Source organism: Lutjanus erythropterus, chromosome 13 (assembly GCF_056507025.1).
Source record: "Lutjanus erythropterus isolate fLutEry1 chromosome 13, fLutEry1.hap2, whole genome shotgun sequence".
In the NCBI taxonomy this organism is placed as follows: Eukaryota; Metazoa; Chordata; class Actinopteri; order Lutjaniformes; family Lutjanidae; genus Lutjanus; species Lutjanus erythropterus.
Window position 1 is genome coordinate 9001694 of NC_139329.1, and position 15221 is coordinate 9016914.

Genomic DNA, 15221 nt, shown 5'->3' on the forward strand with positions numbered 1-15221 from the left:
GGACTCAGAAGCATGAAGGATGAAGGAGGATCAAAAGCAGGGAATCCTACATGATGAAGCTAATAGCAACTTTTTGTTAGACCTCCCTGCCTGCTAAATATCCATCAATTATGTTAAAAAGTATCTTCAAGCCCAATCTTGGGGTTATCCAGGATGTTTCTCTCATATCTTGTTTATGATGTCATTAAGGTTGATTTTCTTCTTCCAGAGCCACAGAAGACGACTGATTTCCTGGACTGAGTAGTCTGCAAATTCTCCATTCTCCTAACTGCCATTACTAAACTGTACACATGAAGAAGATTATCAGTGGTTCTCAAACGGGGGTTCATGATTTGTTTTTTTCAGATTAATTAATTTAAAGCATGATATAAGAAAATATGTATTTATTTGCAAAAGGCTTAGCAGTTCAGCAAATAATATTTAATTTATAAAATATTAAATAGTTCTAATCTAACAAAAAAAACATTCTAAGTCCCAAACTAAAACTTTTTTCTTATTAGCACAATTTTATTTATATTTTATAGATAAAATCATATTTGTAAGAATAATATTTATAGGATTTTATTTTCTGTGTACACTAGGAGTGAAACACTCTTGATGTGTGTGTAGGTCTTCTGTGTTAATTGTGCAAATATTTCTGGTTAATGTCTCTCTAATTGCATGGATCTTGTGTTGTTCTTTAACTTAACTTACAATATTTTTTTTTTCTTTAAATAGGCTATGTCAAATTAGTGAAAGGGACATACATGAGGGCGTACACTTTCTGTTTTTTCTATAAGGAGTCCTTGCATTGGTTAAGAAGACCTTTGAGAACCTCTGCATCACACAGTTTGTTCATGCACTTATTTTGAAACTGATTAACATCCGGACACTTTTTTTTTTTTTTTTTTCATTAACTTGACGCAGCTGCAGTGTAAGTTTGACGTGTGCAGTGGTTGCAGCTTCATCCTGAATATGACCACCTCAAGTTTCAGAGACTGTCAGGTCAGTGACTGGGCTTCAGTAACAAGTTGGTACTGCATAAAAACAAAACGATTTTGTATTGCATGAGAAAAGAAGCGATGTTTGCTGTTTATTTGGCGTGAAAGTTAACTTAAGTTAGTGTTGCGTTCATGTAAGCATGTGGCACTGAGTGGACTTTGTTACGGTGTCTGAACTAAACTTCCTCTGTTGGCAGCTTTTCTGTGATTTTAGCAACAGTTTTTTGACTCGACCGAAACGTCGTATTGAAGTTCAGCTACGAGTCCGTTGAAGGACAGAATACCGCTTTGTGTGCATTGAATATTTGCGCAATATGCATGAATACAAACCTTCAACTGCTATTTACGTCCTCTGTTACTCTTCCAGGCGTGGAAAGCAGAAGGTCTTCCATTGTCAACCAGCAGCAATGAGGTGTGCAAACTATATGACGCCATGCTCACTCAGGTAGCCTTCAAAACTTAATAGAGCCTTTTTCACTGCAGCCATTTTGACATGAAATATGACGTTAAACACAGGTGTTGCCCATGTTACTAATTAAGTTTCGTACCATTCAGGTCAAACAGGGTCTTGCTACTCTGCATGTTAGCTGCTACACTAAATGGAGCAGGACCTTAATTAGTGTCATTAGTAACAGCTGTGTTTATCCTACTATTTCATATTAATGTTGGTGCTGTGAAAAAGGTCTGCTGTATGCACAAACTGTGATATTGTCTGCAGACTGCTGCATTATAAGTGGAAACGAAAGCTACAATTAACAACATCTCAACTTTGTAGTATGTCAAATGGCGAAATGATGAAACCTTGGGAGGATTTGAAGGCTGCATTTCTGCCATCCAGAAAGCTGACCCTAACTTTGGTAAGTAGATGTGGTCAAACATTATCTGTTTATTTTATTGATTTAACTTAACCAGGTGTTTCCTGATGAGACATGGGGACTCTCAGAGTAAACCTGGTCAGGAGGCAGCAGCAGAGTTAAAACATACAAAAAACACAGCATCAGAGGAAGGAAGGAAAGGAAGGGATGAAGGTATTGACACTACATTTATCCTCTGCCTCACACTCAGTTTTTACTTTGGTAAAAAAAAATAAACACTCTCATTAGTTTCCATTTTCTTAAAAAAATGAATGTATAAATTGTAATAAAAAATGCAGGTACCTGGAAACAAACCCCATCCAACATGGAATTTGCTTGTCAAACAATCTTTCTTAAGAACAATCTTAAGTTTGGGGTTTCAATGGGTTCTTTGAAAAGTCTACAATCCAAAAATTTGGACTTTAAAGCCTTAAAAGTCTTAAAAAATGATGATGATACCATGTAGTATGAAACCACTGTGGACCCACTCTGCATTAGCTATGTTACCTCCTGCATCTCCCGTGCAATGAAAACACAGGTGAGCAACTTCAAACCATCTTCCATGTTCTGCCATCCCAAAAACATTTGTATTTTTTGTGAGAACTGCTGTGAAATTGTTATTAAATTATATTCATACTGACCTGAAAATGTCTTAAAAAGTCTTACATTTAACTTCTTGAAACCTGCACAAACCCTGTAAGTTTTATCTACAAGAAAAAGGTCTTCTTAACTATCTAGTCTTAACAGCAGAAACCAGTCTCCATCCGTCATATCATGAAATTGAGACAAAGTCTCATAATCTTTTAGTCTAGGACACCCTAACATGCTTGAGAGAGTAAATCATGAAAATGCAGAAACACACAGACAGAGGAAGCAACAATCATGTTAAACGTACTGAGTAATTTAAGAACATAAATAGTGAGGACTGTGAGCTGTAAAAGGCAGAGATCCCACTCAGACACTTTGATATGCGATAAAACGTAGGTGCACATAAAGCACAGGTGTAATTAATATGAATACTAACGACTGCAATAATTTAGATGAAACAGTTCCAGGACACTGGTAATTTTCATGTCGGCTCAGAGGAATGACTTGCTGGGAAAATTTATGGTACTGAGCCATTGTTAATGTTATTAGTTACACTTGTGCTTCTCTGCTTTTTCTCTTTTGACAAGTCAGACTGTCTGCTGTGTGAAATAGGACGATAAAGCTTTTGATATTTAGCAGTGACTTCCTGTGCTGTCATTTATTTACCAAAAGCGCTGACCTGAAATCATTGAGCAGAAGTTTATCTGTATGTGTCTGTCAAACTGTCAAAATGTCAGGATGTTTTAGATGCTGCTGTTCATCACAATGCGTTCAATTTGAGCTCTCATCAGGTGTTGGAAATGTTTGGCTGTCGTTCATGTAAATGAATGGAGTTTGTGTTGTGCAGGTTCAACACTTATTGATGCTCCCAGGAACGTGCAAGCTGCTGTTGACTTTAACTGCTGAAAATATCATTCAAATGTTGTCTGTGTTGCTGTTGCATAAGGAAAACAAATTGAGTTCTTCAGGTTTAAGATAAATTACATTGCGATCATGAATTATAAGCAATAGATTCATCCAATCTGAATATATAAATGATGCACAATTGTCTTTGCCGGTGTCCTCATTTGAATTCTCACAGTCTGAAATAGAAAACAAAGGATTTGTCAAACAATATTTAGAGTGAGAAGCAACTTGGTTATAAAGTTTGTAATAAAGTAAAATGCATGACTGGACTAGACATCCAGTTCTGAAGTCTAAATATGCAGTGAAATGCCGGTGAGCCTTTTTGCATTATCCTGAGGGCACACAGTGGGGAGGAAAACCTTTAATGGTAACTTCATCTCTTATTTAGCATGCACAGAAAGTGAGAGGCCTAGCTTTAACAGTGCAGGCAGTTAGCTAATGGTGCCCCTTCACATATCTGGCTCTTTATCAAATGAAAACTTTTACGAGAGCATGGGATTTGTCATGTAGACGGTTATATTGCAATAAGGAAGTCCACAATAAAAGGCCAGTGTTATCTGTTTTCCCTGTAGTTATGGGCCATGTGATCAGTACAGGACTGGAGCTGGTGGGAACAACGAGCTCCACCCGTCTGAATGAGCGTTTGGCCAGCGCTGTGAGACGAACGGTGGAGCTGGCCAACAGCCAGGACATCTCTCCCAGAGAAAGGCTCCATGTGAAGGCTATGGAGCTCTTCTCACATGGGTAAGATCCAGAGTGCATCTGTTATATGTACAAGAATCTTGCAAAATAAAATACTTACAAGCATAGAAGCGAAATACAGTTTCACACTTGAACTGTATAAGCACATACCTCTTTGGGCTGTTGACAGTCGGAAGCTGAAGTTAAAGGTTGAGTCAGTTTTTTGTTTATAAACGCACCTGAAAGATGCCAGAATGTCAAATGCCAACGTATCGGTTTTGTCCCACACGTCCTAAGCACAGAAAAATAAGAGAAAATAAACAGATACTGGCAGAGAGCAGGGTCTCTGCAGATGCAGACACCGACCCAACACATTTCTAGTAGATCTGTTAGTTAGATCTGTTTTGATGTGGACGTTTGTTTGGATGTATGTTTATATGAGTCTGTTATGCTGCATGCTGTGCCTTTTAAAGGCATAATATTCAGCATTTCCCTTAAAAAATATGTAGTCTGTTACGGCCCACTAGAAGTGTGTGGTAGTGTCTGTATCTGCAGAGATCCTGCCCACTGCCTGCATTTCCTTATTTTCTCATTATTTTCCTTTACTTGTGGTGCTGTCTGAGCTTCAGCCTTTTTGGCAGTGGCGTGTAGCCTCCAGCCAACACAGCATGCAGGTTTTGAGGTCGGGATTCTATAAAAACAAAGCAACCAATGGTTTAATCATATTCCTTGTCTTTTTCCTCTGTTCTGTCTTTGAGAGCAGTAAGTTTGTGTGTCTGTTTGACATACACATAGAGGCAGAGCAGACTGAGGATCACTGTGGCTGTATTTACACAATATTCTGCATTGTGCGGAGGTGTGGGCATGTTTATTTGTGCTTTACAACATAACCACTATGAGAAAATCAGAAAATAACATTTTATTTCTCTGATTCACTGCTTTGTTATTGCTCACAGCACTCCCTCTCCTAATTCACTCTCTAGGTTTTTCACCTTCTCTCTTATTTGTTCTTTAAATGGTGCATTTACAAACAATGCTACATATTCTACCTTTACATTACACAGTCCCAAGATCTCACTTACTGTGTTTGGCATTTGATCAGCAGGACGAAATGTCTCTCAATTGAGTCAAATGTTGTAAGTGGTGAAAAAAATTACAAACGATTGCAGGTGCTCACAACAGAAAATATCAGTTTTATTTTTAATTACAATATACCAGCTATAAAGTCATCGAAATTAAATAGGAAAACCCAAATAACAGAAGTAGTATAGCTATTCTTCCCACACCCCTCTGCCAATTAGACGACAGTCATCCATTGTTGGATGCATCAGCAAAGGACTTTTTGGTCTTAATGTTAAACTGAGCATATTGACCTGCTCAGTTTAACATTAAGACCAAAATGCACTAAAAGTTTCAATAGAAAAGTCAGTTGATGTTCTATGGTGCACTGCAGGCTTCAGATGTGGAGGACACGAGCATCTGTCAGCCTTTACAGCGACAGATTTTTGAGATATTTTAGTCCATAGTTTCAACCACAGAACTATACAGTAACATCAATATTCAAGTTTTTATATTGGTCGGCACTTCACACACTTGCCTCCCTCCCCCCCCTTATCTCTCCTTCCTCGCAGTTATGATTGATAAAATAATACACAAATCGGATTTAGAGTAAAAAACCACGCACCACAGAAGTGTATGGTAACATTGTGACTCATGATTATAAAAAGTTTTTATATGAAGTCGGCACATCTGTCCATATTCACATGCTTTTCCCTCTCTCTCTGCTGTGGGTCAACTTTTTGTTCACTTTTACCTGGTTTCAGGTGGAGCTGCAGCTCGATCAGCACTCACTCATATCACTACTCCTATACTTCTGTTTCTTTGCACTGAGCCAGTTGCCTAAACAGACAAACCTTTATGTTGTCAAGTGACAGAAGCTCGCGTCTTTGCGACTGCAAGCTGATTCATTTCTGGCTGCTGATTTAAACTACGGATCGGCCAATATAACAGAACGTTTGTTAGTTTGGAAATGACACACACAGGAGCTCTGCTTTGATCTGAGAAGCTGTAGCCTTTATTCACTGACAAACTCAAACCTACACTGTAGAGAGTTCATTGTTCTTCCTCAGGAGACTGGGGTCTCTCAGTTCAAAGAAAGAAGGCCAGCTCTGGGACTGGAACTGGATGCAGTGGTGGAGAGAGAGATGAATGACAAGATGAAAGCCATCCTGAATAACCCATCGTTCCCACTCAATGACGAGCTGTGGTAGATGGGCAGCTCATTCAGTCATCAGATCATCCCACCTACATACAACAGAACACTTCAGGCACTCATTTTTCTGTCTGCCTTCAGACTGTACAACAGCAGTGGAGACCACAGGCTGTCATCACACTGAACAACCAGATTGTTCATCAAAGAAGTGTATAATTGAGTTTTCACTCCTTATATGAAACTGTTAAATAATCTGACCAAAAGGGAGACATTTCCACTGATTTATTGTAACATGTTGTGAAATGAGCGCTACAGTGCAGTCAGGCAACATTAGGTCCCAGTAGGGAAGAGATCAGCTTTGTTTACCACCATGCCAGAGGAAATAGGTTGCCTGTGAAAGAATGACGTCTTTTTAGACTTCAGAAAACTACAAGAATGTGTTTTATCTATGAGACAACATTCATTCATCAGTTCCTCTTTGTCTCTCCCAGTGTGATGCAGTCACATGCTTCAGATCCTCTGCATTCATCTGTTATATTGTGTTCCAAGACTCGCAGTCTAGCGAGTAATATTTGTATTATATCTTCAGTGTCTTTTTCCCTGTGGTATAGTAGGATATACTGTGATATTGAGAAGACATTTTGTTTCTCAATATTGTCTTGGACGATACTTGTGTTTTTCAAGGGCCTCTAAATCCCTCCATTCAGCACAAAGCATACTGACGTCTTCGTGAGTCTCCTGGTACACTCACTCTGTTGTCCTCCATTGCTTCACAGTACTACCTGTCTTAACAGTGACTCATGTTTCCTGTAGAAATTTTCCCAAGGCCTGTGATGTATGGGAAGACATTCTTGTTGATCACCCCACTGATTTGCTTGCACTCAAGTTTGCTCATGATGCCTACTTCTACATGGGAGCCCAAACCCCGATGAGAGATTCTGTGGCCAGGGTCCTGCCCCACTGGAAACCACATACACCTTTGTACAGGTACACAACACAGCATACATTACATGTTATCTTTATAATCATATGAACTCACTGACCTCAGTGTATTGGCTTAAGTATAGGTGTAATGGAAGCGAACAGGGCTGTAAAACACTTCTGCAGTAGACATTAATAATACAAGATATAACACATAAAATGTGTGAGTCATCATAATGAGCCTATTCACAGTTAATAATGTGTAATAATGAGCATTTTGAAATTTGAAAGGCGCTTGTACTTTGTACATGTACTGATTTACTGCACAAATACAGCAGGACTGAATGGGTCTCCTTTGGCTTCAATGCATTATATAACTCATAATGATTCATAAACTGTACATGTAATCATATTGAGCATAGGTACAGCCGGTCAGTATGCACTACTGAGCATTTTCAAAAAATGTAATCAATCTAAATTAATAAACAAAATCATAGCACCCATCTACCAAGAAGTAAACACAATTTAGCATATCAATCATCTTGGGAGCATTAAAGCTATATAAGGAGATACAAATAAAAGGAGTCTTTAAAGCAACTACAAGGAATATTCAAAAACGGTAAAAACTCCTTGTAGGTTTATGTGGCTACAATTAATATTTGTATTGTAACAATGCATCAAATGACAATGTGAAAACAATGTTACAGAAAAGGGTTGCTTGTTTGAGAATTATCACCTGAATCTATCGCTCCCCTCAGCTTTAAGGGAGGTTTATTCCAAGTTTCCTCTCATTGTTTGGCTGTCTGGCCTGGACTTTTTTTTTTCTTTAACTGTTCTCATATCATCATTATTGGCAGCTGTTTTCAGCCAAAATGCCCACTGTACACTGCCTGCTCAGCTGCAAAAAGCAGTGCACAGTTAGAAACTAGTTGGCGAATGAAGTGGAGCAAGTAGCAGCTAATAAGTGAGATATTTCCCTTGTGAGTTGATGGAGACAAAAAGAAAGAGTGAAATGTGGGACTTAGATTTGCCAGGTTGCCAGAAACTAGCTCTAAATGATTGCACCATAACTGCTGTATGTGTTTGCCATATCAGCTTAAAAGTTAATTTGTCAGTGTTGTGTTCATGACTTCTTTCTGCTTCCCCCAAGTGGACAAAAGGTTATTGGAAATGAGTTTTTTGAGTTGCAGGTGAGCAAAAAGGCACAAAATAAAAAGTATGCAAAAATAGTATGTCATTAATACAAAGGATCATCAAGGGGACATGGAATTGCAGAAAGCGTACACACTTATGTAACTGTGCAAAGGTGAAGCTGGTAGTTGTGAGAAAAGTTTTTCTTACTGAGAGGGTAGAGTTTCAAGAAGTATCTGTTGAGGAGATTGAACCGTACTGTCCTGCTGAGGGTAATTTCTCACACAGGGGGTAGCCTCAGTCTTCACCCTGCAATCATGCATGCCCTTTATGGGTTACAACTTGAAGCGAGTAAATTATTGTTTTCTTCCACATCCTTCCTTCGACAAGGTTTAGAGTGGAACCAGCCCAAAGAAAATCCAACTTGTATTTTAACATTTAATGGTACTACTGGTGCGTCCCGACAATGATATCTTCAAGATATGTCTGTAGAGATCCTCAGTATACTGTCAGAATGTTGCCAGGGTGAAAATAAAAGCCCATACTCCCACACAGCAGTAACGTGAAGGCAGTTATCAGCATGATCAAAAGTTGGTGATGGCACACAAAAAATGACCCAGATGTAATGTGGTCATGTTGACTTTTTTTTTTTTAATAGCAAATTAGGGTCACGTCAAATCACTCTCACTTATGGCCCTTAGCAGTAATTGTCATTGCTTGTGGCATGTTGTCTGCTTTTCATCATCCCAGATAAATTGAATAGGTTAGTAAAAGTTCTTTCTGCCTTGCACTTTGTAATGATGTAATTTCTTGCCCTCAGCTATCTGAAAGGACTGTATTCATTTGGCCTCCTGGAGACTCACTTCTACGACCAGGCAGAGAAAGTAGCCATGGAGGTGAGATTTTCTTCACCATCACCTGTCTGTTCCACACACTGTTGTCATTATTGTAGCCTGGAGGTCGGGGCTGCCCGTGTGATTGTGTCAGTTCAATTCGGCAAGTAATTTGCTGTCGAACACCAATAATAAGCAGCTCTCTCAGCCCTCAGCAGCCCCAACTCTTCTGTGCTGAATGCTTAATGCATACAAAATAGCTGTGGCATGAGGGTCACTTGAAAAATGATTGAGCAACATCATAGACGAAACGAAAGATAGTAACTGAGAGTTGAGCATGCCATTATTTCTGGGTTGTCATTTTGCTCTGGTGTAACACGTCCAGCATTTTTTCTGCATCTATTGCTTCTCCTGACTTCAAACAGTAAAACTCTCCTGTGCAGGGCCTCGCTCTGACTCCAGATGATGCTTGGTCCGTCCACTCTGTAGCCCATGTCTATGAGATGAAAGCAGAGGTGGACAAAGGCTTGAAGTTCATGGAGGGTAGAGAGAAAGACTGGCAGGTACAACTTTTGGCTGTTCCTTTAGCGACGTGTTTTTCTGATGAATCACATCTCCGCAACCTTGTACAGTCCTGTGCAGTTTGTCAAAGTCCATGGAATTTAATTACAAAATGAAATAGCCCTAGGAAAAATATGTCAAATATGTATTGTTTAATTCCAGGCATCTGACGTGTTGGCCAGTCACAACTATTGGCATTGGGCTCTATACTTCATCGAGAAGGTAAAGATTCTAATGAGATTTCTCAGTCAAGCGAAGAGTTGGCATTAGGAGTGTTTGTGGAACTTGTATTTATGATATCCTTCCCCCTGGGTAATTTGAAGCTTGGAGTTGATTATATTGCAAGATTAATTTGTGTTTGCATCTGTGCAACACAATCTATCACCCTCACTTATCTTTCAAGTCTGAAGTTATTCAGATTCTTCTTTCTCATCTCTTCCTCCTCCACAGGGCCAATACGAACCTGCTCTGCAAATATACGATTCTCAGGTTGGTTTGTGCTGCATCCAGACTTTAATAGCCCATACACACTCAGTAACCTCCAAGAGCCATGCATGCACCATACACAGGGGATACAGACTAAAAGCAATATGTTGTGCTTGTTGTGAGTCCAGAAGGCAAGTGTGTGCAAATGGAAGTCAAAGACACATTTCACTGTCAACGGCCAGAGCTGATTATTTTTTATTCACTCTAAAAATAGCAGAGACAAATTTAAAATACAGCACTTTCATGTCCTGTACCTTTTCAAGAACATTTTATAGTGTTACTTACCACTGCCACGAGTACGAACACAACAGAAACTCTCAAGTTAGCTGAATTTCATGAATGTTTAACAGCTCTTGTCAGAAGAGTCCAGCAAGGCATAAACGTGTCTCTTTTAAAAATGTATTTCTTTAAAAAATGTATTTGTGTGGAGGCAGTTACACATTACATCCTTCAGTGCTCAATGTGAATAGTAAAAGTTTGTCCTGTTTTTCTAAGGTATTCAGACGTTGTAAAGCCACAGGATCCATGTTGGACACTGTAGACGCCTGTTCAATGCTCTTCAGACTGGAAATGGAGGGTAAGAAGCAGGCTAATATGGGAATTCACAAGGAATCACTGGCAGTGGAACCACTGTCTGTATTAACTGGGAGGGAAATTGGAAAGAGAGTACAAGGTTTTTATCTTCTGGAGTCTAATTACAGAGGCCTAAATTAACTTAAAAAAATAATAAAATCCTTTATTCCTATTACAGATGCAGCCCGTTGATCAAATTCAAAATAAATTGTCTTGGCACTTGATATATTTTCATTAATACATGGGGCCTTATTTATAAAATTGATGTATGATCAATTTTAACCCTAAATGTCCTCCTAAACTGAGATAACGTGGGATTTCAGACTTAGGAAGTTTCTATAATGAGGCCTTTGGCGCATCTACTATATATATTATATTGGATGCCTCTGATCAGAGTTGGATTTAAATTTTTGGAAATGATGCATGTCATTGCACTCCTGGAAATTTTCAAAATTACACTGATTAGCCTGATGAAGGTGCTGCAACATTTGTGAATGTGTTGCTAATAGGCTGAAGGGCACTGCAACACCTGTTTTGAGATAATTTTAGATTGTATGGTCTTAAGTGAAACTGCTAATGAGGTGAGATAATCTCAGTTATCATACCTCATTAATCTGAAATTCAAGGTGCTATGTTGGAAACGTGTAATTAACAGACTTTATTCTAATTTTGTATATTCTATCAAACTAAAACATACAGACTAAAACTAACAATCTACTGATGTGTCAAAAATATGTTTTCCTTATAATTTTACTGCCTTCGTGCAGCCTTCGAGCAGCAATTGTATTTGTTTTGGTGCATGTGTCAGGTGTGTGCGTGAAAGACCGTTGGCGAGAGCTGCTCCAGGTAACACAGCCTCACACCGATGATCATGTGACCCTGTTTAACGACCTTCACTTCCTCATGGTGTCACTGGGAGCTAAAGAGAGCGGGACCTCTCGGCGTCTGCTGGAGGGCCTCCAGGAATTGGCTAAGTAAGTTCTGCACCATTTCTTCTCCTCACTGCACACCTCAACACACTGTCAGCGTTACATAAGAGCCACCCAGGCCTTATGTAAAACTGAAACAGAAACAAGGCTGAGCGTAGGATGGCGAGTTAGAGTGTGGATGCAGTCAGAAAGAGAATTCAGAGCTGCAGTCCATCTCAGAGACCCGGGTCTTCCCTCTGTAGCAGATGTACCAGCAGCTGCTGCCTCTCTGGAGTGTTGTGGTGTCTAACCGCGGACAGCCTGTGCTTTCCATTTTGTCCGGCAACACAACCCACAGAAAAGCTCCCATTTAAAACCACCCCTTTAAATTGTTATGCTTTTCACTGTTACATAATATAATGCAAGTCACAAGAGTTTGGGAATGATGCACCTTCGGGCGGGGGCGAGGGGGGGGGGGCAGCTCTTCAGAGTCAATTTCTAAGGAAGAAGCAGAAATTCTCTCCTCAACACAGCTCTACTTTGAATTATCAGGCAAGCCCTGAGGGCATGTTTGAGCTTTGCATTTATTTAATTCCATCACTCACACACAGTATACCGTGTCACTTTTACTTTGGTTTGGAAGGATTGCACAGTTTTACATAATCCATATTTTGGTATAATGTAATTTAACATACTTCATCTTACAGTCAGAGGCAGTGACTTTAAGCATTAGCTAATCCAAGAAAGCCTCACAGCAGTATGGAATCTGTGGCCTTACAGTGAAGTGAATCCAACTCACATGTTAATGCCTTTCACAGTCGGTCTGTAGAAATAAACCAATCTGGAGATTTTATTCTGGATGTTGGTGATGTTGATGTTTACAGATGTTTACATGTTCATGTTATTCACTGCTTTCATTTCATTGAACTTTTGGGGTTCCTCTACAAACAGGAGCCTAGCTATGTTGCACAGTTGAAGTTACCTGTAAATCATTATTATCTTGTTTATTTAAACAGTATTCTGTTTGTTCAAAGTCTGTATGAGTAAATGTTTTTTTCAAATGATACACTGGGATTGCATCGCACCAACATAATTTTTAAACCTGATTAAATCATGGTTTAACTTTAAATTATGTTGCGCCAAACTACCTTAAAATGAAGAAAAATTCAATTTAAATTTCTTTAAACCAAAGTGTCACCAAATTCTGTTGCCCAAAAACTTTAAACTCCAATTTAAAATGTGATGCAGTGTTAACTTAAAGGAGGAACAACTGTCTGATGGTCCCTTCATCCTTACTGTGCTTTTGTCAGTTTCCAATCTTTTATTACTTGGAGATATTGCCCCATTCATTTTGCCAACAAATTTTTGCACAAGAGGGGAGTATATGTGGACTAACTAGGCTGACTAATAGTAAATTTATGTTAACTTTTTAGCTAGCAAACAAGGTAACGTTTTGTGAGGAATACAGAGCAGCTGAAAGTTAATGGTTTCACCTGTCTTTTATACTTACTAGGTCCCAACAGCATGCAGATTTATTTATTTATTTATTTATTTAAATTTGGGTAAGCAAACCTCTCTATATTGATTAAACTGTTGAATTTCAGTTGAGCAACAGAGCTCTGCCTAATTTTAGATCTGGATTTACTCATTTTAAACCTAGTTTTGCTAGACTGTGATTAGAACAAATCTTAGATTAAATCAATCCTTTTTGATGCAACCCAGTTTGGATGTGTATTTTCAAGAAAGAACTGCTCTCAAAAATTAAGTAATGGTCTGTTATATGAATTTAATAAATGTGCAACATGTTGCTTTGTCTCTTTTCCTAACTGGTGAAAAAGTTAGGTTAGTGGTATATAGATGAAAAATAACAATGGAATAAACATAATATGCTTGTTAATCCTCAGTGTTCACCGCAAAAAATGTTCTTCCCTCTGCACTTTGCATTTTTTTTTTCAGACCTTTCTGCTGTAGCAAGAAATGTCTTCCTCTCTTGTTGTAAACCACTCTTTCCCTTCACAGAGACCCAGGGGAGAATCAGCAACATCAGATGGCTGTGACTGTCGGTGTACCAATGTGTCAGGCCATGATGGAGTACGACCAGGGCAACTACAATCGAGCCGTGGAGCTGCTGTACCCTTTACGCTACCGCATGGTGGATATAGGTGGCAGTGATGCACAGGTAAAGTCCACAGAAATGGGTGTAATGGATAAAATGATTCTAAATCAAGTCCAAACCAAACTGCAGTTCTCTTATGTACAGTTGAAATACGCACAGCCTTGAGGCTTTACTTTCTTTGGATATCTTTGATCATACCATATTGTGTTTTTTTTTGAGTAAAACATAAATCCCTGTTGTTGTAAAATAGGCCAGAGGTGAAAAACGCTGCACACAAGAGCTGAAGCCTTTCAGTCTGTGAACATACCACATAGTGTGAGAATGTGGAGCACAGTGCCCCATCTTATGAATAATGAATCCCTGTGATGGATGCTGATGGACTTCATGCGTTCTATGTTCTTTGTGTTCAGAAAACAGTTCCCCAAGGTGCTGCAGTGTACATATAATATAACACAACAGGGTAGAAACACTCTATATACACTGTCAGAGAAGCTTTGTGTTTACTAATGGTTTGTCCACTGTTGTTTACAGAGGGATCTCTTCAATCAACTTCTTATTCATGCAACCATGAAATCAGAGAATAAGCACCACCAGAAACTGGGAAGGTAATGCACAACTAGGCCGAAGACAAGGCTTTGACTTTTTTCCAATTTCACTGCTAGCCATGTTTTCATGTGAAAATCTGGTGAGAGATTATAGGAGAAATAGAAGAAAGGTCTTGCACTATTTGAAGCACTGGATTTCGTCATGATACCGTATAGTTGCTGCTGGGGCTGCTGTCCACACGGGTGTTCTCTTGTTGCCGTCTATCCATGTACATGTAGGATGTATGTTCCCATTATGTAACCGACGTCCCCTGTCTGTACACCATGTGTTGTGCTTTCATTATTGATCAGGTTAGTTTCTCAGCTCGTTTCTCTGAATCTGTTTTCATGTCTTTGTACTGTCTCGTGTTGTGCTGAATACCTGCAGATGTCTTTTGGTGGAGCGCGATGCCGTGAGGCCAAACTCCCCCCTGACGGATCGTCTGATGCAGAGAGCCCTGGCTCTTCACGCCTAGACTGACTGCAAGGTGCGCTGAGCAGTTCCCATGCAAAAAACATCAAAGCAACACCATAACCTGATGTGCTGACGTTTGGCTTTAGGAGACTCCCTTACCAACCGGCAGGGACTTGGTTGTCAAGATTTCTAAAATTTTTTGTACATCACTCTTGCTTAGTGCCTTCACAGATTACTGACCCGTAAGCTTTGTAAGTGAATATTTCTTAAGGTTATGAGCTAATATTTGCTACAGATTGCCAGTTTTTATGAGAAGTAGCACATGCCTTATGTGATTTCATTCTTTTTGTTAAAGGAGAAAGATGTAACACACATATATGTCATCAGAGATCACAGCATTAAAGCCAGTACGTTATCCTTTAAAATTTTTATTCTGGTGCGGAATGTCTGTTATTGTTTGCCTGTGTCACGT

General features: G+C 39.3%; 1 protein-coding gene across 1 annotated transcript; it reads left to right on the plus strand.

Moving 5' to 3' along the window:
• Positions 1-1273: 1273 nt before the first annotated feature.
• Positions 1274-15124, plus strand: ttc38 (tetratricopeptide repeat domain 38). The gene is made up of 13 exons (XM_084734912.1): positions 1274-1425; positions 1756-1837; positions 3901-4072; positions 7035-7208; positions 9094-9169; positions 9550-9669; positions 9830-9889; positions 10118-10156; positions 10649-10730; positions 11535-11700; positions 13654-13813; positions 14282-14355; positions 14723-15124. The coding sequence occupies exons 1-13, from the start codon at positions 1414-1416 to the stop codon at positions 14808-14810; spliced, it is 1305 nt and encodes a 434-aa protein (XP_084591038.1). The 5' UTR covers positions 1274-1413; the 3' UTR covers positions 14811-15124.
• Positions 15125-15221: the final 97 nt, after the last annotated feature.

What these genes read in the sequence shown, in the direction of transcription:
- ttc38 (XM_084734912.1), top strand. An exon ending in ATGGAGCTCTTCTCACATGG is followed by an intron (nt 4,073 to 7,034) that starts GTAAGATCCAGA and finishes TGTTTCCTGTAG; the next exon opens with AAATTTTCCCAAGGCCTGTG. An exon ending in GGCCTCCAGGAATTGGCTAA is followed by an intron (nt 11,701 to 13,653) that starts GTAAGTTCTGCA and finishes TTCCCTTCACAG; the next exon opens with AGACCCAGGGGAGAATCAGC.